Raw genomic sequence first — 21,918 nt, 5'->3', positions numbered from 1 at the left:
GGAGCTGGTGGGGCATTCTTTTGCCTGTTGTTCCCTGCTATTTGGCCTGTTTTGCTCATGCTTTTGTTTTTTCTTCCCTCCTAGACTGACTTCAGGTTAAGTCGGGAGCTTGTGCAGATTCCAAGGAGGAGTAGAAAGGGCCAACTGCAGAAATCTCCTTTTTCCACCCCCCCGCCCTGGAATTTTTACCTTTCACAAAACTGCTTATTCTCATTTCATTAGACCATGTCTGGTTTTGCTTCAGCCATGGCTCCCTGTGACCTGCTGAGGTCCTCAAGTGCAGGTGAGCTCCCCCGGGCCTGGGGACGGCCATGGATCGTACTTGGGAAGCCACGTCACATCTGTCACCCCAGCGTGGTGACTGACTGAATGAAATATTGTGAGGACAAGGTCTCGTTAAAGAATGTAGATCAACAGTAAATCGAAATTACCCAAAGCACAGCAGTGAGCAAATGGACTTTGATATTTGGTTGTTGCCATGGTTAATGCATTTTTATTTTGAAGAAGTCCTGCTCTGCAGTAGATTTACAGGTTAAAATGAGTTGTGCTATCACTGTCTTTTTTTCCTTTTTTTTTTTCCTTCCCCCCATATGGTCACAGTAAATTAAACTAATCCTGAAAGCTGCAAAATTGACTATTTGTCAGCAGACTGCAAGGGAAGGAGTGGAAGTATGACTTTCTGAGGAATCCTGTTCCCTGCTTTGCAGGATAAGAAGCATAACCAAATCTTCTCTGATTTTTTTTAGAGCTTTTATCAGATGGAGTGAGGCTTCTTGAAAAACCCAGAGCCTGAAATATCCAGGTTTAAAAGGGTGTTGGGTTTTCAACTAAAAATACTCTTCTTGCAACCCATGTTCCTCCCCTTCCTTTGCAAGTTTCATTTTTAATAGAGGAGAATCCTGTGGGATGTTTCTGACTACCTCCAGGTAATTGCACTGCATACAAGAATAGGTGGGGAAGCAGGTGTTACCCGTGAAACACAGGCTGTATTACACTGTGCCTGGAAAATTAGTTGTGTGAAAAGATGAATGGAATATGAAAGTAAACAGTTGTCTTGTTTATTCTCTGCAGAAACTTAGTTTATATTTAGCTTCCCACTCAGCAAGTAGCTTTAAGTCTTTCACTCGTCAATAACCACTCTGTCTGTATTGAACATTTTGGTGCCTGTTCTTAGAATTTCTTTAAAAACTGTTGATTGACCACAGCCTGCTCCCTTGCTGATGTCCCGCTGTCTTCTATGGGATATATTCTTTATTTTTTAATAGCTTGAATGGTTGTCACTGTGTAGCTGTTGACTAATTCCATCATCATGTATCACAGGGACAACAGCCAGTCTCTCTTCCTCCCACCCTTTAAACGATGTGCCCCCGCTACGCAGCCATGTTGTCTGGTTTGTGGCTAAGTAACACAGAGTGACTGGTAAGAGCAATATTTTTGCAGCTTGGGTTTGTTTTTCTGGAGCGTGTATGTATGCCTGTAGTTCCAAAATATCAGATTGCCAGCATCAATGCCAGCTATTTCATTCTGCATTGGTAGAAAATTGTAAATTAATTTAATGTTATTAGGATTTGAAAAATTAATGTTGATAGCTTTAAATGTTCTCAAGGCCATTTTTTTTTAAAGAAAAAAAGGCCTTTGCATAGCTGTCAAAACTGTTCAGGGAAAATGAAGATGAGGATGATAAGCTGCAGGTTTGTAATGAAAGCTGCTATTTGCAGAGGGACCTTCTGATGTTTCTCAAGCACCCAGGTCAGCCTTTTTCAGATGTTCCTATATCAAAAGTAAACAGACAGCTTTAATGCGGCATTTCTCGATTGCCTGCATCGATCTCTTCTGAAAAGAGTATTACTAATCGCTGGGGACCATTTTCTCTCCTTTTGAAGATAAAAGCAGTGGTGTGCAGAAGTGCTCTCATACTCCAGAAACCCCTGGCTTGATCTTTCATACCCAGAACCGGTTTCATGCTGCTTTCCTCCTTCCTTCATCTTCCTTCTCAGCGTTCAGGAAGATCTGCATGCCAAAGGAGCCTCCTTCCTCCCCACCCAGCCTCTCCTCTCTGCTGCCAAAATGTCATCCTCTTCTCCTTGTGGCGTCCTGGCCGTTGCCATGGAAATACCTGTTTTTGCACAGATTCAGGACTTCAAAGCAATTCGGGGCTGGAAGTTGCACCTGGTTTCAGTGCAGAGAGTGTCAGTCTTTGCAGTGTTTGCTAATTGAATCCAAAACGCTTGTCAGCTTAACATTTAGCACCTCGGAAAACAGAAGCTTTGTGGTGTGATGGGTACAGAACAAAACAGGGTAAAGCTTTGAGATCAGGCGTTGAAAACAGAGAAATGACTAAAGTTTTTCTTGAAATGTTACAGTGTCTTTATTGAGCATCTCACAGCTAGTGGTAGCAGCAGTGCCAACAGATGGCATGGAAACTTGCGTTTGACAAGCACAACAGGAATAGAACCAGCTATAACTTGATCTTAAGTGATCTTAAGTTAGTGTTGTAGGTATGTAGGTATGTTGTAGGTATGTTGCTACCCTGTGAAGAAAGTCTGATGCAAAATACTGCCAACAAATACACATCACTGGGATCATTCCTGTTTCCCGCAGGGTACGATGTTGCATTATGAACCCTTCTGTTTAATGCCTTTTTGATTTCTTTTCCAGCAAACTGTCCAAATATTCTGGGTTTATATGCATTAACACCTTCTTCCTCCTTACCCCTCAAGGAGACTCAGCCCAGTTCCCAACCGTGAGTACACGTGGTTCCTGGGGAAGGTCTGCTGGCTGGCCAGGAAATCCCACGTGTGTCACGTAGGTGATACCCCGGCTGCAGAAGGTGTTATGTTTTATTTAGTAAGCGGTGATAAATAATTAAACAAGACTTTTAGAAAAGCCGAAGGCCTCAGTTGGTAGGATTGCAATCAACGTTTCTGTGGCAGCAAGAATATGGAGCTGCCAAATGGTTTTAAGGGCAAGCGCGTGTAGAGTGCGTGGTGCCGTTGGAGCTGTCCCCGTGCTGTCCTCCCGCGGCGCCGGGGAGCCCTCTTCTCGCCTGCTCCATCGAAACAGCTGCCAGAGGCCTGGAAGTCTCTGCGTATAAATAGGGCATGTACGCAGAAGCTGGCGGTATTTTAACTGATTGGAGCACAATTAACTGGAATTATTTAGTGGTCAGCTAGTAAACTCTTAGATAAGTGGCAGAGCTTGGCTGCAACTTGTGATGGTGCCGGAAAAGTCTGGCACCTGCTTTTGGAATAATCAGGGTGTTTGTTGCTGGAACGATAAGAAACTGTGTCTTGCAACGCTGAGTTTAATAATGTGAATTCATAAACAAGTCTGCTAAAAAAGGATGTTGTAGCAACAAGACAGGCGATAGGCAGACATTTCATGTTCAAATGAGAAGATAAATCTGGTTAGTGAGAGGTATCGGACTGAGAAGTTCTGCTTGAGCTGAAAAAGTGGCTTTTAGCTGCGACACCATCAGTGTGATTGTAGGTACCGGTTTTTCTATCCACCATCCCCAGGGCGCTGTGCCCTGCAGAGACTCCCGTGGGCAGCCCAGACGTAGAAGACTTGGGGTTTGGGGTAACGTCTTTGTGTCCTAGAGCCGAACAGAGATTCTGTGCTTGCTTTGCCTTGGACACGGGACCACCTTTGGTACAAGCCAAGCCAAGAGCCAGAGACAAAAACAAACCTTGGGTTTCTGCCAGGAAATGTTCGCTGGGGGAATCGTGTTTGTCCTTGCAAATACAAACATGCCTGGGATTGTCTTAATATTGCATCTGCTTCACTAAGTGATCCTTTGGCATTTTATAATGCCTGAGAGGAGATAATACTGTAGCGCTACATGGACGAGTCTTGCACAGCGTATGGGCAACTTCACCAGAGCTTATTCCTGGAAAGAGACCTTGATTCGGAGAAGCAATTAAAGGAAAACTCAGATTACATCAAGGAGTGCCCATGTGGACATGTTGCGCCAAAACTGGGATAGAATTAACTTTCAAATACATAATCAAAGCAGCACTTAAAGACTGCAATGAGAATGAGAAAACACCAGCTCATAATAGAATTTGAAAAGCGAACATACAACAGCAAACCAAGTTTAAAGCCTATATCATCAGTGTGGGGGGTTTTTTAACATAAAGAAGAGCAGGTTAAAGACGTTCATGGAAAAGAAATGCCTTGAGATTTAATGAATAGACTTGAACCACAAGTGGCAATTGTAGCTCCTGAACACAGGGGTTGTTTGTGCTGGATGGGGATTGGGATGCTCTTTCTGACTCCCTGCATGTTTACTTGGGGTAGGAGTCATCTTCCTGCAGTCTGTTAAAGAGAGGTGGGAAGGAGGAGGGATTTCCAGGGCTCCTCCTGTATCTGCTGGGGTTTTCCTGAGCTGTTGCAGTGCTGCCGGTGAGCAGAGTAGTTTTGTCTGGCACCACGGTAGTCGGTGCTTGGTTGCCCTCTGAGGTGAGGTGGATTCTGAGAGGATACAGGCAGTGCAGCTTCCTGCCTCTGGTCTTGCGTCATCTCATCCCACCCAAATGCTTGACATCTCATGCAGAGGTGGGTGTTCAGCAGAAGACATCTTAATTTCCACTATATTTTTTTACTGTAAATCTTTTGTTTTGAGAATGTGGATTACATGAATCATAGAATCACAGGCTGGTTTGGGTCAGAAGGGACCTTAAAGACCATCTAGTTCCAACCAGGGACACCTTCCACTAGCCCAGGTTGCCCAAAGCCCCGTCCAACCTGGCCTTGAACCCTTCCAGGGAGGGGGCAGCCACAGCTTCTCTGGGCAACCTGTGCCAGGGCCTCACCACCCTCACAGGGAAGAATTTCTTCCTTATAGCTAATCTAAATCTGCCCTCTCTGAGTAAAGGGAAAAGGATCAAGCTGGGGACTCTGCGTCTGGCTTGCTATAAACAATTTCAGAGTCAGGAGCATGGCAAATACACGGGAGATGCTGTGCTCCCATACCAATGCCTTAATAACCAGCACAAGGCTTTGCAAGAAGCGTGGCAGGGAAAATCGTGGCTGTAAACATCAGTGAATGATCTAGAGTAGAGGTTGTATGGTGACTTGCCTGGAAAAATCCAGCCAAATAAAAGAGAGTTGTGAGTCAATATTGCCTTAGACTAATTAAACCCAGAGTTATTGGTTTGCTCCTGATCTCTGCCCCTCGGTGGTTATTGTAACTGCTGTCATATTTGGCTTGCTCCCCCAATGTAAATGACAGCTGGGACTGGCCATGGTTTTGAAGCTCTGTTATGGGAAAATTGGACTCTGAGATGAAGTGCAGTCCTGGGAATTTTGTAGCAGAAAAATCTAAGCCTGCATCCCTCATTGGGCTCTGGGGGTTGTCGCATAGGTAAGGTTTTGTTTTCGTTTTTGAAGGGGGACGCAAAAGTGGTTACTCAAACAAAATTTTAATAACAGTGTTTTGGCTGTGATGGAACTGGCCAGGCCAAGAGGAACCAAAAGAGAAGCTGACTCTGGGATTAGGAGCCTCACTGGAGGTATGGGGCTGCAACTCAGATCCCTGCTCTGAAGGGGGTGCGCTGGGGTTCCTGATGCCCCTGATGAATGCCGTTACCCAAGGACTCTTCTCAGTGCCTGTGGCTCTTGGATCCGGCTTTGGAGATGCGACAAGGAGGAAAAAAAAATTGATTTCCTTGTAATTTAGACTTGCACGTGAAGCAAAGGAGGACTAGCTCACTTGCTCACAAGTCTGTGATTCAGACGGTGATGTCGAGACTGGCCTGTCTTCTGTTGTATTCTTGGAACTGCAATTAATGCTGTTGAGTTTGTGTGGACACCTCGTTGTGGGGTGTCCCTGTGACCCTGCTCTCCCAGAGCAGGGGTGACTTGTCCTCTGCTCACAGCTGGAGCCAGGAGTGGTTTTACTGTTGTGGAGTAGTTTATGATATTCCTCTCGAGTTTACCTACAGCTAAATCATTAGTTGCTGTTTTAATTTCCTTTCTAATAAAAGAAGAGCAAACATCTCATTTTCCTTAGACTGGCTTTATCTAAGAGTGGGCAGCTTCATTTGTTGAGATTGTTCTGGCTACAATATGAGAATTAGCATTAAAATGCTGGAATGCAGCATATTTAGAGGCTGTTCAAGTCTTCTCTGTGCAGTGAGCCAAACGGGGGGTTAGCTGGCGTTCTCCATCCCCGCAGTGTCCCAAACGTGCTGCACTGCCGGGAGAGGCTCCGGGGGCACCGTGGCAGATGGCAGCGGGTGCTGCTGCGGCGTTTGTGGTCCCTGCAGAGGGGCTGGGGGCCAGGGTGGGGGGGAGAGTCCTTCGGGGTCTGCAGACAACAGCATAGGAGACCTGTCAGGAGTTTTGGGGTTCTCTGGGTTGGAGCTGTCCTAGAGATGCCAGCTGTGTCCATTTATGAGCAAATGTAAAATTGTTCTGTTTGAAAACTTTCTCGGTATAACACTTGTTTTCTGTTACGAGACCGTATTTATCTGTCTACTGGGGTTTGTGTTTGTTGTAGAGCTGCTCCCGTTCTGCTCTAGCCCTTCATGTCAGGTGAGTGCCCTTGTTGCAGCGCCCTTTCCACTTCTATTTCTTTAGATATCTTTGATTTATTTTGTTTAGCGTGATAACCTCAGTCAATACACCACTTTTTTTTTTTTTCCTCTTTTAATGAGTAATTTTCCACTAAACTGTGTCTCTTGGAAGGGTTTTTTTTGTGTGTGCCTGGAGAGTGCAGGTTGTTCGTGCCGTGTTGGCACTGAGATGCCGGGTCAGAGCCGGCGTCCCGCTGTGCTGGTGGCTCTGCGGGCACAGAATGACCAGATGGTCCCTGCCCACAGAAGGCAGTCCTGCGGGGGGTGCGACTGTGGCCTCGTGTCCGAGCAGCGAGACAGTGGCGTGCCCGAAAGGTGCCTGACAAATATTTGAATAGACTGCTTAAATTTGAGTACATTCCTAATTTGATCAGAAGCTGGTATGTGCATTGATTCTCAAGTGTATTTTGGAAGGTTTGAAATACAGACGGTACTAGTGTTGCCATGAGGGTACGTTTTATATCTGTGTGTTCATTGTTTTGTAGCAGATTACTTGGGTATGTGAGAGAGAAGTGCCCGTGACCCGCTGACAGGGGAAGCTCAGCCCGGGTGAGGGCTGTGTCTGGACAAAGGCAGCTCAGCCTGCTGGGAGAGCCCAATTTTGGAGAATTCCCGAGGTTCCAAGGCATTCATCACTGGACCTCTGCCAGGGCTGCAACAAGGGGGTGATGGGTGATGGTTCCTGGGACAACTGGGGTTTCCAAAGGAGGGATTGGCATGTCTTTGTTGGACACTTGTAATGTCGGGTGGAGGAAAAGGAGGAACTCTGTCTTGGTGTGCACCTGGGCACTGGCTGCTGGTGGACAGAGGTGTGTGCTGCTTCCCGTCTGTAATTCACTGCTGCAGCCAAGGTCGGGGGATTTATGTCGCTATAATGCAGCAGATGTTAGAGAGGGACTCCTTCCCTCTTGCTGGGACTTGCTCTGTCCCTGTTTCTGTTTCATGGTATTCCTTCTGTTGTTGAAGTTTAAAATAAAACGCTCCTGGAGCCGTGAAGCCCGAGTGAGGGCTGCAGCTGCCTCCTTCCATGGTGCTCGGCACATGGCAGCGGGACAAGGGGCAAAACTGTACGTCGGGCGTAATGAAATGAAGGGATGCTAGCCTCGCCTGGCCTCGCCATGCTGGACGGTGCCCTGATAAGGGACGGCTGCAGTTTGTGGCCACTTGCCGCAGCGAAGCACTGAGGTAGAAGAGGGAGCTTTCTGGCGAGTCTCTGGAAGCGGAGCCCTCAGTGCCCGGGGTGTTCCTGCAGCTGGAGTCGGGCTGCAGGAGCTGTATCGTGCTGTGCCGAGGTGAATTCCCAGCTCTGAGCCACCTCCGGTCCCCAGGTCCGCATCTCGGTGACGTTTCCTGCTGCGAGTTCCTGACTGGCTGTCAGCTCATCTGGGCTGCCGGGGTCCAGGTGAATTCCCTGTGCTCGTCCTGCTCCCCTGGGGTTCACGAGCAGGCTCTGTTAGTCACCCCGTGCCTCGGAGCAGAGCAGCACTGGGAGCTGACCTGATTGCTTTGACATGCAGAGATATGCTTTTGGCTGTAGAGAGGACTTTTTTCTTAATCCATATTCATAAAAGGATTTCCTTCATTGAGCTGTCAGCTGTGCATATCTGACCTTGATTATATCTTGCAAAGGAGTTCAATTCCCCAGATGATGCCATTAAAGGTCTCTCATACATGCAAGGTTTGCTTGGCCAAGACTTGACCTGCTGTTTTCTCCTCCTCCCTGTGCCTTCAGAAGGAACATCTTGATAAGCAGAGCCTCTCTTACGCCCACATCTCTGCACTGTGAACCCTTTCCCCTGCGTTTTCTGAAACCACAGAGTGAAAAGCAAGATGTTATAGAGGCACTAGAAGATGAGATCCGGGCACGCTGGCAACTCTGTATTTAAAAGGAAAACCAGTTAGGAACTGACTGTTTAAGGGCCAAACATTCAGCTGGACTTTTGCTGATTTCAGCAGGATCAGGGAGGGTGACAGCTGGGGACCGAGCAGGGCTGGAAAGGCTGTGATGTTTGCCCCAGGGCTGCGGAGGGACGGCAGATCCATGGCTCTGCTGGTACGAGCTGGCCGAGGCAGTGGTGGACGACGGCGGCAGGCAGAGCCCTCAGTCTAGGGCTGCCTCCTTCATTAATAACACCCAACTTCTCCAGCAGCGCCTGAGCAAGGCTCAAACCCCTCTGAGCACTGAACTCCACATCGCTGGTGTGCAGCTCCTGCGTCCTACAGAGGCGTGGGGGCGAATAGAGATGAAGTTGCCGGAGAGCAGAGGCAGCCCTCGGAGTGGCTCTGTGTTCCCTGCTCTGCCCTGCCCTGATCATAGGACCATACTCCCCCACATCATCCAGCTTTAAGGGCATTTCATGCAGAATCTCACCCTGAAAGTCAGAGCACCCCCAGCAGCGTTCCCCCAACCCGTGGGAATGGGAGAAGTCATCTCTGTTGAGAGCGCAAAGTTGCTTGAGGTGCCGAAAACTGTCACTGTTCAGCAGCAGCATGTGTTCAGATGCTGCCTTCAGTGTCCTCCTTGTAGAGAATAACTGAGTTCAAGTTCAGCACAGCAGCGAGGTAGCTGCCAGGAGCAGTGGGAGACATGGAGGGAGGACAACATGTTTCCACAGATCCTCAGCAAGGGGGGACAGGCTGCTGGCAGCCTGGGTTGGAAGCTGATCATCAGAAATAGGGCAACAAGGCACTTATAAAATCCTCTCCTTTGACAGCGACTCAAGTTTATAACCTGCAGTTGCTGTGGAACAAAGCTTGGTCTAGCCCAGTTTTTTTAGCTCCAGAATACCACGGAAACAACACGGGCTGCGTGGGCAGGTGGGCTGGAGAGCTGAGAGGGGGCTCGGGCATGGTGGGAGTGCTCTGCACTGAGGGGTGAGGGCCAGCCCTGCCAGGGAATCTCTGGTCTGGGCGAGCTGCTGAAGCTGAGCCACGGGGAAGGCCCTCACGGCAGCGGTTGGACCTGCTGGCTCTGAGGGGATGTGTAACAGCTTTAATGCACGCCCAGTTCGTTAGTGCTTATTTATGGGGTGACCCTGCTGTTTCTCCCAAGCAGGTCTGAGGGGTGTGTGTGCTGCCAGAGGGATGCTCTGCGTGGCAGGGGGAGAGCGGGGCAGTGCCAGTGCTGGCAGTGCCAGGTACTCGTGGAAGAGCAGCAGTGCTAGAGGGGTGCTTGGATTTCTTGCTCTGGCAGTTCTGGGCTCCTCAGGCTCTGCTGAGCTGCTGCTGTGGAGTAGCCAGACAGTCCTGGGAGCTTCCCCAAGGCCACAGTCTGTCCTCTGCAGCCTGCTTACCTGGCAGGTCTGACCTCCCACCTTGTGTCTACGCTCCTAATTTATACGGGTCCCTATTTATTTTCTTCCCCTCATTGTGCCCCTGATGTGCAACCTACACGACAGCTTCCTTTGGGTTAATTGCCCTGAAATGAGTGCCAGTAATGTGACATGAGAAGTGGAGACTCAGTCGTTCGGGAGGGCAGCGCTGATTGCATTGCTGTGCAATCACATTTGGTGCCAGGTGATCATTGAATTTGGCATTGACATTTGGAACAGCGATTTCACATGGAATTTGTCAAATCCCTGTAAAATGAAAGAACATAACAATGCTGTAAAAGCATTAAGTATGAGATTTGGTTACCCTTATTAAGATGTCTTTTATCTAAATGATGCTTGCTTCCTGCAGTTAATTCTCTGCTGTTTTCTTACTTTGAAGTTTCTCAAAAACAAAACAACCTTTTTTTTTTATATCTGACTTTTTGAAATAGGAGGTGATGCTCAGCAGGCAAAGCTGTGTTAATCCTCTGTGAGACCTCCTGCGCCGTTAGAGCGATTAGAAAAGTCAGAGAGCAGAGGAGGTTTCCTTACAGACACGAAACCAGCAGAGCATCTCGCACCCGCTCCACCACAGGTCTCCTCACTCTGCTCTGGGGCTGAAATTCAACATTTTCTCTAACCTGGCCTCTGTTCAACAGGTGAAGCAGATCATGGAGGAGGCGGTGACGAGGAAGTTTGTGCATGAGGACAGCAGCCACATCATCTCCTTCTGTGGTGAGTCTCCGGTGGCGGGATGTGGATGTGAACGGGGGGCTGGAGCATCCTCTTCACGTTGGGCTTTTCCTGCCCGGAGCTGGCGCTGTTCCTGGGGACACATTCTGGTTCTGGGGCATTGTGCTGGGGCTGAGGAGGTGGTTGGTGCCAGAGGAGGAGTTGTTCTGGCAGCGGTCGCAGTCCCTGAGGCCCTTGCTCTGTGCTTAAAATATACTGAGATGTGTCAAAAGAGGGAGGGATGTTGGCAGTGTATACAGTCATTTAAGAAATACTAGAAATAATCTTTTAATTCCCCTAAGAATTGATTCAACAGAAAGTCGGTCAAGTCCAAATATTTCTTTGCTATTAGAGAACAGGAATTTAAGGAAAGGAGTCTTCGTTCTGCCTGAGTGCAGGAGCAGGCTGGAGGCTGCTAAAGAATTGTAAATGGACTTTGTGGAAGATCTGCTCTGACATTGTGCTGGTTTCAGGCTTGTTTTCTGGCAGCTGTGCTTTTCACTTAATCTGTTTTTTTCACCTGTTCTTTTTTCTACTGGTGTACAGTTTTGTAAATGTGGAAGTGTTTCAGAATGGGTCCATCAAAACCTTGGCGAAGCGTTTTCCAAAAACCTCCCTGAAGAGCTGTTGGCTTTTGTCTGCGGTACGTGAGGGGGGACTCTGGGCAAGGACTGTGGAGCAGGAGAGGAGCAGTAGTTGTATCTCAAAGGTAGTGTGGAGCAGGAGAGGGCAACCTTGTTCCTGGTGGCATGTGGTATGAGTTTGAGGCCAGGTCTCAGCACCCTGCCCAGTGCAGAGCTCAGCAGGCCAGCACTGAGCACTGGAGAAGGTTTCTGGGGGCTGGACCAACCCACAGAGTGGGGCTAATGGTCCAACACCTTGGCTCCATCTCGTCTCTGACAGATGAAAACAGAATTTTGCCTTTTACTAAGATCACTGCTGATCATCAGGGGAGACTTTGCAGTCAGGGTGGCAAAGTTAGATTATTTCTATTCTTTTGGCCCTTCTGTGCAGCTCTGGTCACCCATTCAAAGTGGAGAATAAGTGTCTGCCTCAGACAGTTAATGCCCAGGTAAAGCAGCTTCTTCAGCAGCTTCAGCTGCCCTGTCTGCCAGGTACTGCCAGCGTCAGTGTTTGCAAAAGCGGGGAGACCTGGCTGGGGGACTGGGGATTGTTTGATGAATATCAAACCTAGGCGGAAGCTAATTAGTCTATTGATAGCAGGACAAGCCCTTCAGGCTGTCGGATGAGTGAGGTGGTTGTAGCCCAGGAGCCCTGGGCATGGAACAGGTCCTTTGTGCTAGGTGCTGCTTGGATAAGAAAATTTCTGAGCCCCATGGGGATGCAGGTGGGGTGGAGCTGGAGCAGATGCGGGGGGGCTTCAAGGAGACAAAGGGACAGCATTAATCAGACACGTGAGCTGTGATTTCTGTGCTCGGGCAGTGTCAACTGTTTACCCACTCACCCAGAGCTTGAGAACGTGCTTTGGCAAGGTGTCTGGTGCCCGGTGCCCTCCCTCTGCCTCTGCCTCCTCACTAGCAGCTGTCTGAGAGATGGGTACTGGTTTTGGGAGACACCAGTGACCACTATAGAAGAATAGCAAGTCCCCTGCTGTCCTCTGGCCCAGTAGTAGACTTGCACAATGGTGGTTTTCCCAGGTGCCTTTGTTTCTGAATCTGTTTATAGCCCCTTCCCTTGGCAGTGTTGCGTAGAGCGGCAGCTGGCTTTGTGAGGGATGGTTCTGCCAGGCTCCTGCCAGACACAGTGGTTCTCCCTCCCGGGGCCGCTCTCGAGGCGGTGTGGATGCGAAAGCTGTCGCTGCTGCTCGCTGGCAGCACTGGGCAAATGGCAGAGGTAGTTTGCTGAAGGCAGCTTACTGAGGGCTCGTGATTCTGCTACGTGTCTTACTCTGCTGTGCTTCCCCGCTTGCATGTGTGAGATGAAGCTCTGTTCACCAAAATCAGTGGAATTGCCCTCTTTGGGTTGATCCCTGAAGTTTGCAAGCCGCAGTTCCTCCACTGAACTCGTGATGGAAGTGTTAGAGTTCCCTCTGCCCGCTGACTCCCAGGGCAGGAGGTCTGGTCCTGGAGCGCAGCATCTGTCCCTGCTTGGAAGGGGCTTTGGGGGAGCGCGGTGTGTGCGTGTGCCCCCAGCGTGGGTCGAGGTTCCCTCTGCTTGGTGGGTGCTGCCCTTTCTCCTGGCTCCGTCCGATCTCTCCCGCTCACTGGCCGTGCGCTGCTGCCGAGGAAGCCGTGCCTGCCGTGCCGTTGAGCGGGCTGTGGTGCTTGCTGGCTGCCCTCTCTGTTTCACGCGTTTCTACTGAGAAAATAGACAGAGGAGGCATCCTCGGAGCTCTGCTGGGAGAAGCTGTGCTCCCTCTCTGCCCACTCACCAATTTTGCAGCCCTGGCCCCCGTGCTAGCCACCACGTGCTAGCTCTCCCTGCTCCGGCTACCGCGGTAGTGTCTATGGCAACACGCAGGGCGATGGCTGAGCAGGCAGGCTGCCACGACGGCGTCTGGGCCCAGCTCTGCCGGGTAGTGGGGGTGATGTTGTGGGCTCCCTTGACCTGAGCCTTCCGAACAGCTACAGCCTTCCTGCTCGTTGCAGTCCTGGGGGCCTGTGGGGAATCTCTGGAGGCACCATTGGGCAGAGCCTGGCCTCTGCGACGTGCCTGGGCGCTCCTGGACCAGATCTCGGGCGCCTCCTTGTCCCTTGCTGCCGTGCAGTCGTGACCCCCTGAGACCAGGGGCCTTCCCAGGCCAGCAGCTGCCTCTGCAAAGCGTTTCGATGGCGGAAACTGCCTGTGTTCCTTTCTGCAGGGCACAGAGCTGCTGACAAACCTTCCCTGCTCTCCGCAGAGCAGCAGTGTTAAGGGAGGGAGGCTACCGGCTGGTTTTAGCTGTGCCTTGCTGTTCGCTGCCACCTCCCCTCCCCAGGTGACAGCCAGCCCTGTGGTCCCCGCGCAGAGCCCAGCGTAGCTGCGAGGGTAAGTGTTGCTCCTGCAAACCGAGGAGCTTGGGCAAGCGCAGCTGCGGGGTGTCCGCGCAGCGCTGCTGCTGCCGGGGATTTGAGACGGGGACCTGGACCTGGCAGGGTCCTTGGCCGAGCAAGTTTCTTTAAAGGGCAAAGCAAGAAGCTCCTCTGTTGTCCTGTGGCTCAGCCTTGAGACTGAAGCTGCCAGGGAACCAACACCACGAGCCCTGGCTCCCAGGGAAGGGGGTGCCCGCTTGCAGCCTGACCCGCTTGCCGTGCCGGTCGCTCTCAGCAGAGACATTTGCTGAGTTACAGGCAGCGGCGCTTCCAACACGCCCAGGCTGGGCCCATGTGGCTGCTGCTGAGCAAATGCTGCAGGCGGCGTGCGGAGCGGGAGCCACACTCCTCAGTTTACAAATAGCTGAAGGGCAGCTTGCTAATTTGGAGGCTAGGAAGAAAATGACAGAAGCGATGACAACTAGCTTTAGGAGAAGTTGCTTGGAGAAGGCTCGTGCAGCGCTGTCGCCGCTGAATAAGGCAGTAGCATCCACAGACGGGCACAGAAAAGAAAGAGGAGGGAGCTGTGAGGTCTCCTTTTCTGCTTCAGAGAGCAAAGAGGCTGTCGTCTGCCTTTTCTCCTGGGCCCTCACATAAAAGACATGCAGATGCTTGTTTCAGGCCTCTCTGCCTTTGTACGCTGTCGACCGAATGGCATCGAAAGAGCAGAACAGACTTCAAGGTGTGACTCATTCTCTGCTTTTCTGTGCAGCACGAGGCTTTGCAGCCTGGAATTATTTATAGCCTCCTGCGACATGGAGCTTGAGGCATCCAGGCACGGAGGGCTCGTTGGTTCCTTCTGGTTTCTTAATGCTGCTGCTGCACTTCCACTGGCTTCTGGTGTCTACACCTTCTGGTCCGTCTGCTGTTGCTCTCTCATTTGGATGGTATGTGCACCTTCCTCGGTGCTGTGGCTCACCGTGAGCTGCGTGAGCTTATAAATAATCTCTTTCCCTGACAAGCCGAGCGTGCTGCAAGCCTGGCTCTGGCTAGGCAGAGCTGCCCTGTTCTCTGGGAAGAGCCACCTTCCCCACAGAGCCCTCCTCGTTGAGCCCTCCTCATCCTCTGCGTAGCCAGCGTACCGCAAACCCCTTCTGATGAGACCAGTGGTCTGGCAGGAAAGGGCAGCTGCCCTGTTTTGCCTGCAAGGGAAGGGTTTGAAGCAGAAAAACGCGAATTGGCATCTGTCACGTTGACGCTGCCCTGGGAGGCTGATGGAGAGCTGGCAGCGGGGCTGGGGGCCTGCGTGAGCTGAGGGGGGTTTGTTGTCCACATCAGTGCCGAGACTGCCTTCGTGCTCAGCCCCTGAGCGGTTTGAATTGTGCCGGGCCAGAGCGCTCTCGGGATCTCAAATATCTTTAGTCTTTTGCCAAGAAATCAAACTCCCCCCTTGCCTGGGCGTAGCTGCACAGAACCCCTGCACTGTGCGTTTCTGCCGTGGGGATGGGGAGAGTCTTTCTCTTCGCAGTGTCTGTTTGCAGTGGTGACAGTAAGTTATGAACTGGGCTCAAAAAATCATAAGGTTAAAAAAAAAATCTACCACTATCCCTGGATTTAGCATGGACCTGATACACTTAGTTTATATGCTCAAGCTTCTGAGCCCTTGGGAGAGCACAGGGAGGGTTTTTCCTTGGAGACTGTGCAGTTGTGTGTAGTTTTGCCAGCAGGAGAAGCGTTTTGGAGAGGGTCAGTCTGTGGCGTTGGTGACAGATGCTGATGACTGAAGGCTTGCTTGCATGACTTTTCTCTCCAGCATACGAGGGTGGGTGCGAGGTGCAGAGGGGCTTTTTGGGCTCATTGCCTTGCTGGCCTCTTGTTACCTCGTGCAGCTGGCAGAAAACTGGGCCCTGATAAGTTGCTGCTTGACAGCATAATTAATCTGACAGCTGATGGCTTAGCAGAGCTGGGAATGCCACAAATCCAGCGCTGCACTTACACCATGTCTGGCTGCCCCAGGTGAGCGTTGGAGCCTGGCCAGGCTGGCACTCGCTGTGGAGGCTGAGGCCACCTCGAAAGAGCTGCTTGGGAACAGGGAAATCCCCCAAAGTACAAATTGGAGGAGGGGGCGGTGGTGCTGGCAGCAGACACGGGCTGATGTGGGCGTGTGGTCCCCCAGACCTCACCCTCAGTTCGGTCTCAGGTTTTGAAGGTGCTGCTGTGATTTCTTCTTCGGCTATAAGTCAGCATAACCTTGCATTCCAAAACCAAAGCTGTGGCTTTTCTGCTTGCAATTCCACTCCAGCTAGCTCCTGAGCTCACTTGGCTGCGGTTGACTCCACTGCGGGAGGTTATCAGCGAGGACAGGCCTGAGCTTTCGGGAGATGCCAGCTCCATGGTCAGGTGCTAAAATGGGCATGACTGGATGCAGTCTCAGGCAGGAGGGTTGTTTGTGTCAGTCACTTGTATTTCAGCCTTGGAGCACAGAACAAATGAATGAAGGGATGTGGGGTGGGTTGATTTGAGTGCTTGTGAGGGAGGGGTGGGTCTTCTTGCAGTTGGTCCCAAAGCCAGGGAGCTGTCTGGTCTTATTTTGCAGCTGCGAATAATCGTCTGGTACAGGTAGGAAGACCCATCCATGCGTGCGTGTGTTTGCAGCATGTTTGGGCTTCAGGAAGGTTTGTGAAGGGCTTTGTTTAAAAACTAGACATCCATCCAGTGGCTCTGAATGGCTGTTACTGTGTGAGGAGGACTTGGCTGGCCCAGATGTGTTGCTTTTCTGCAGTTAGCACGGGATATGTCTGGCAGCGCCTCAGATGCTGCCCGCCCGCCCTGCCTGCTCGGCGGTGAACTCGGGCATGGCACTAAGCAGGGCAGAGATAATGAGAGCATCTCGCAGCCCTGAGAGCTGATGGGTCTGCATGAAATGTCTTTTTTAATGTCTCCATAGAGTTGTTCAGCTGTAGGAAAAAATGCCTTTCCAAGCGAGAGGCGAATCAGCATCTGCTGGGCCGCTGCGGGGAAGGCTCAGCACGGCTGAGCTCGGCAGCATCGGCTTCCTGGTGAAGGAGGGGTGCTGGTACACCAGAAAGCTTCTTGTCAGACCCAGATCAATAGCCTGCAGAACTGTGGGTCCGTGTAATTTTCCAGTGCTTTGATCAGCCTGTTTAATAAGTCTGTGTTTGACACTAGACATCCATCCCGCGCCCTCCCAGGGGACTCTGGCAAACAGATTGCCGCTGGAGCCGCTACGTGTGCGCAGCTTTCTGTGGAGTCATCGCTGTCTCCCAGCGCCGGCAGAGCTGCCCGCCCGGGCTCCCCGCTCCTGCCTGCCCAGGCAGGGTGCTGGTGCTCTCCGGGCACTCGCTGTGGTCTGGTGAGTGTCTGATGCTGCCTTTCGGCAAAGTCCAGTGCAGGGAGTTAGGCAAAGCCTTGCACGGGGACTTAACTGCCGAGTACCAGCTATGAGGAGCCAGCTGAGTCGCCACCCAGCTGGGAGGGTCTCTGAAGCCAGACTGAGCCGCTGGCATTGCCTGGGGTTTATTCCCAGGTTCTCTACTGCCTTTAGGTTTTTCAGGAAAACGTTTGTGTAAACCCTGGGATTTTTTTGTGAAAAAATTGCCTCATTTCCTCAGCTGCTTTAGGAAATCCTCAGTGTGCCTGTCTCTTGCTCCTGAGCTTTCTCCTTCGCACTTGGACCATCCCAGCACAGTGTGGTGAAAGCTCCTGTTCCAGCCGTACCCATCCCTCAGACTGGGCCGAGGGGAAAACTTCAGGGAGTTGTTTGGTTTCTCTACAAACTGCGAGAAGCCTGCAAGGAGAATGTCAGCCTGTTTGTCTGCATAGCAAAGCAATTATCCTACCTGGAGAAGATGCAGTTAGTTGTCACATGTCTGACGAGGACATTTTCCTGAAGGCCAGGTGGGGATGTTCTCTGCCTTAAAATATATAAGTTTTACATCCCATCTTTCCATCTAGCCCTTTGATTAATGGTGGTGGCTGGACTGATGAGCACGCTGGAGGGAAAGGAGAGGGACTCGTGTGCTGAGCTGGCGGAGGGACCCCAAGACTGGTGTGCTGTTGGCAGTCCCTCCCCAGTGACACCGCAAAGCCTGCTCTCCGTCCCGCTCCAGTCACCTGAAGCGGTTTCAGACCCGTTCAGCCCGGCAGCCGCGTCGCTGTGCGGTGTACAGCCACGCTTAGCTTCAAGCTGTTAAACCAGAGATCAACTGTTCACTCCCACAGGCTTAACCTGAGTGACTCCGTGTGAGCGGGCTCTCGGCAGCTCCTGATCCGTGTGGTACCACCACGCCATGAGCCGTCGCTCCTCCACTGGGACAGCTCTGGGAACAGCGATTGTGCCAGCACAGACCTGGGAGCAGGATGCGACCTCCGTGCACACAGAGATTTTTCCAGCATTACATTAATTTGCATTCAGGGTAGCAGAGCTGGATCCTGGTGTTTCTGGAACAAAGGGCTGTGAGCACAGTGGTCCAAGTCCTCTCTCCTGCTCTGTTTTTATGAATGAGCAAAGCTCTCTGGTAAATCTTCCTCCAGGCTGCCAGCCTGGCACGCCAGCACCGCCAGCTCGCTGCTGGTGGCCCAGAGCTACCACCTTTGTGGTCCGAAAGCCGCACGTTCCCATTTCATCACCAGTCTAGAAAGGTCTCTTTGGGCTGGTGCTTGGTCAGATAAGCCGGTCCAAAACAAGTTAGTCTGCCTGACTAGTCTGTCCCAGGTGATTTCAGGGACACCCTGGATCTACTTTAGCAGGCACAAGTTCACTCTCCGTTGAAGCACAGTCTTGGCACACCCGCAGTTCATGTGTAGTTCCATCAAGCCAGTCGTCTGTTCAGATCAGCTGAACTTGTAATAGACTGCACTCACCTCAGTCTTTCAGTTTTCCAAAACTAAAGCTGTACCTCTGTATAATCAGCAGAACTGATGACTCCACAGGCAGAAAAGCTGCACCACTGCTGCTTTGGGTCAAGAAACATCTGGGTTCCCTAATCTCCCATCTGCTTAGGCAGAAGCAGAACGTGGCACTGGTTTCCTCTTGGGAAACATTTCTACTGCGGAGTAAGGTCGTGGATGCAGCAGGAGACCGGCTGTTGTGACGTGAGCTCTGAGCTCTCCTGCTGCTTCAGTAACGGCTTCGCTCTGTTGCAGCTGCGGTGGAGGCCTGTGTCTTGTACGGCCTGAAGCGGAGGGCAGCAGGATTCCTGCGCAGCAACAAGATAGCGGCTCTGTTTATGAAGGTGGGAAAGAGCTTTCCTCTGGCAGAGGAGCTTTGCAAGAAAGTGCAAGACCTGGAGCAGCTCATCGAGAACGCGTAAGGCACCGGCGCTGCTGTTATCCCCAGGTCACTCGTGTTTTGGTGTGGGTGTGTAGTTCGGGTATGGCTGTGGATCGTGATGTCCAGCTTGAGCCTCTACAGGAGGAATTTCTCCCTCAGGGGAGCAGAGTCCTGTCCTGCACTTTTGATATCTTGACTGAACTGGTTGCTTTTCTAGGAGACTTAAGGGTTGCAGTTGTGGTTTAAGCTAGGATGGACGAGTTCTTACTCCCTCTGCCCCTTGTCTCATGCTTCAGGGACAGCTAAGCGTGTTTGCTCCTGAACTGGCACAGTTTATGGACCGGTGCACTAAGCCAACTGGAACCAAATTTGGCCTGCCTCAATGTACAGGGCTTGAACCTGCACTAATTCAACTTCTGTTTGAGAGTGGCTTACTCATCCTTGAACAGGAAGCAGGGAGATGGATGGAGCAGCTACCTGGGGGCAGGAATCGTTGTGCTGTCCTAAGATAAGCTGCTTTGCTTGTGAACTGCTGTCCTCAGGCACTGGTGGAGAAGGTGTGTGGGTTGGAGGACTCTGCTGAGGCAGAAGCTTGTTCTAGGCTGCCTTTACAGTGGGAAACTGGTTTAGTGAAGTCAGTTTTCAAATGCAGATGTGGGCCTTCTGGAGCAGGGGGTGGAATAGATGAAGGGAGCAGTCTCCAGGGCCCTGTCCCCACGCGGTTCCCTGGGCTTCCCCCAGCCAGCCCCGTCAGCACCACTGAAACACCAACCTCGTGCCCCTCGAGATGCTGCAAGGGCTCCCGCAGTGCTCGGTGATGAGCCAGTGATGTTGTTGTCTTTTGCCTTCTTACTTCTAAAGACGAAATCAAGTCCAGGGCATCCCGGAGAATGTGCGCAAGATGCCGAAGCTGCCCAACCTGTCTCCTCAAGCCGTCAAGCACCTCTGGATCCGCACAGCCCTCTTTGAAAAGGTCTTGGATAAAATCGTGCATTACTTGGTAGAAAACAGCAGGTGAGTGCTGGCACAGGCCAACCATTCACCCGTCCCAACTCACTACCAGCACCTGCCCCTTCCCGTGGTGCTGGAGGTGTTGCTGGCCGAGCTGTGTCCCAGTGGGCTGGAGAATTCCCTGGATGGGACAGGCCCGTTGTGTTGCCCTGTGCCCAGCACAGGGACTCTGACACCATACGCTCCCTAAAATAAAAACAGGCCACGCTTGCCCTGCTGATGGCTGGGTTGTCAGGGACTGCATCATCCTTGTCTTCTGGAAGCTGCATGCTGAGGTGTCCTGTCCCGGGGAGGTGTCACCTCCAGCCCTGGGGTGGTTTGTTAGGAGATGTGGTGCTTGCAGTGTGCTGCAGGAGGGCGTCTATTCCCCAGGAATTTCAGAGCTGGCAGAAACAGCCTATTAAGGGCTTCTTGCCCTCTCACCATCAAGGAGTGATACAGAAAGAGAAGGGCATTACAGTGATTTAAAACCACTGTCTCTATCATTTTGCAGTCCCAGGGGGCTGAAGTGCTACAGCATTCTGCTCTCTTTATTTTTTTTTCTAGTAAGTACTATGAGAAAGAAGCTCTCCTGATGGATCCTGTGGATGGGCCAATTCTTGCATCTTTACTGGGTAACGCTTTCCTCTTACCCTACTTTGATAGCTTGTTTTCCAGAGCGGTGTTCCCAGTTCTGTGATCTGGAATGTGAAATGCACTTGTTTCCCAGTAAGAACTTCAGAAAACTTAATAGCCCTGGGCAGGTAGCCCTGTGGAGCGCTATAAAGACCACGTGCTGCGCAGCTGCCGAGCAGTGCCTAGAGATGGAGAGTTGCAAAACTGAGCTTGGGGGTTTCCCCAGGCTTCACAGTAATTCTGACAGGCATGAAGCAGAGCTGGGGCGGGGCTCTGGGAAGCAGTGCCATGCCATGACGCGGGGCTCGGCGTGCGCACGGCTGCTCAGGCAGTGGGTTGTTGCTCTCTGCCAGGGCTGCTGACCCCTCTGAATTCTTTGCTGCTGTTCCACAACGCAGCAGTGTGTGCTGAGGCCAACGCTCTCTGCCTGTGCTGAGACGCTGGGGGTCTGGGAGGGCAACAATGCTGGTGCAGTGTCTGGAGCACAGGTCTGATGGGGAGCGGCTGAGGGAACTGGGGGGGTTTAGTCTGGAGAAGAGGAGGCTGAGGGGAGACCTCATGGCCCTCTACAACTCCCTGAAAGGAGGGTGCAGAGAGGGGGGATGAGTCTCTTGAGCCAAGGAACCAGCGCCAGGCCAAGAGGGAATGGCCTCAAGCTGCGCCAGGGCAGGGTCAGACTGGCTCTTAGGAAGGATTTCTTTGCAGAAGGGGCTGTTGGGCGTTGGAATGGGCTGCCCAGGGCAGGGGGGGAGTCCCCATCCCTGGAGGGGTTGAAGAGTCGGGTTGACCCAGCGCTGAGGGATCTGGTGGAGTTGGGAACGGTCAGTGTGAGGTTCATGGTTGGACTGGAGGAGCTTCAAGGGGTTTTCCAACCTCGGTGATTCTTTGAGGTGACCACAGTCGTGGGAACACCACCACTGACTTCCATTTGCCGTTTTCTTCGTGCAGTGGGGCCCTGTGCGCTGGAGTACACCAAGATGAAGACTGCTGACCACTTCTGGACAGACCCCTCGGCTGATGAGCTGGTCCAGAGGCACCGGATCCACAGCTCGCACTGTCGCCAGGACTCGCCCACCAAGCGCCCGGCGCTCTGCGTGAGTGTGGGAGGGACAGCCCCTCGCAGCGCTGCTGGGGCACACGGCCAGCGCTGGCTGGAAAAGGGCTGGGAAGCCCTCTTGATGAGAGAAGTTGCAAAGGGCAGTTACTTGAAGTCTTCCAGCCAGAAGTGCTGGGAACGTGGGCTGTGGAGACTGCAGGTGTGCTGGACCAACGCGGCACTGTCTCTGCCCTTTGAGAACATCGTGTATGAACGAAAAGCAAAGGCAGCTGAAGGCTGCTCTGTTTATTGCAAACAAAGCACACTCCTGGGGCTTCTCTAAGTACAGAATCAAGCTTGGCCAGAGCCA

General features: G+C 51.8%; 1 protein-coding gene across 5 annotated transcripts in view; it reads left to right on the top strand.

Annotated features, from left to right (window-relative positions):
- Positions 1-21,918, top strand: part of SGSM1 (small G protein signaling modulator 1) — a 47,244-nt gene that overhangs the window by 2,271 nt on the left and 23,055 nt on the right. For all 5 annotated transcript variants that reach the window (XM_074844092.1, XM_074844089.1, XM_074844093.1 and 2 more), the window contains exons 3-7: positions 10,549-10,624; positions 18,760-18,922; positions 19,748-19,900; positions 20,444-20,511; positions 21,461-21,606. In XM_074844092.1, coding sequence (XP_074700193.1) covers positions 10,549-10,624; positions 18,760-18,922; positions 19,748-19,900; positions 20,444-20,511; positions 21,461-21,606 — 606 coding nt within the window. The remainder of the gene's footprint in view (positions 1-10,548; positions 10,625-18,759; positions 18,923-19,747; positions 19,901-20,443; positions 20,512-21,460; positions 21,607-21,918) is intronic.

Source organism: Strix aluco, chromosome 18 (genome assembly GCF_031877795.1).
Source record: "Strix aluco isolate bStrAlu1 chromosome 18, bStrAlu1.hap1, whole genome shotgun sequence".
Classification (NCBI taxonomy): Eukaryota; Metazoa; Chordata; class Aves; order Strigiformes; family Strigidae; genus Strix; species Strix aluco.
The sequence above is the reverse complement of the archived record's forward strand: the minus strand, read 5'-3'. Positions and strand labels throughout refer to the sequence as shown.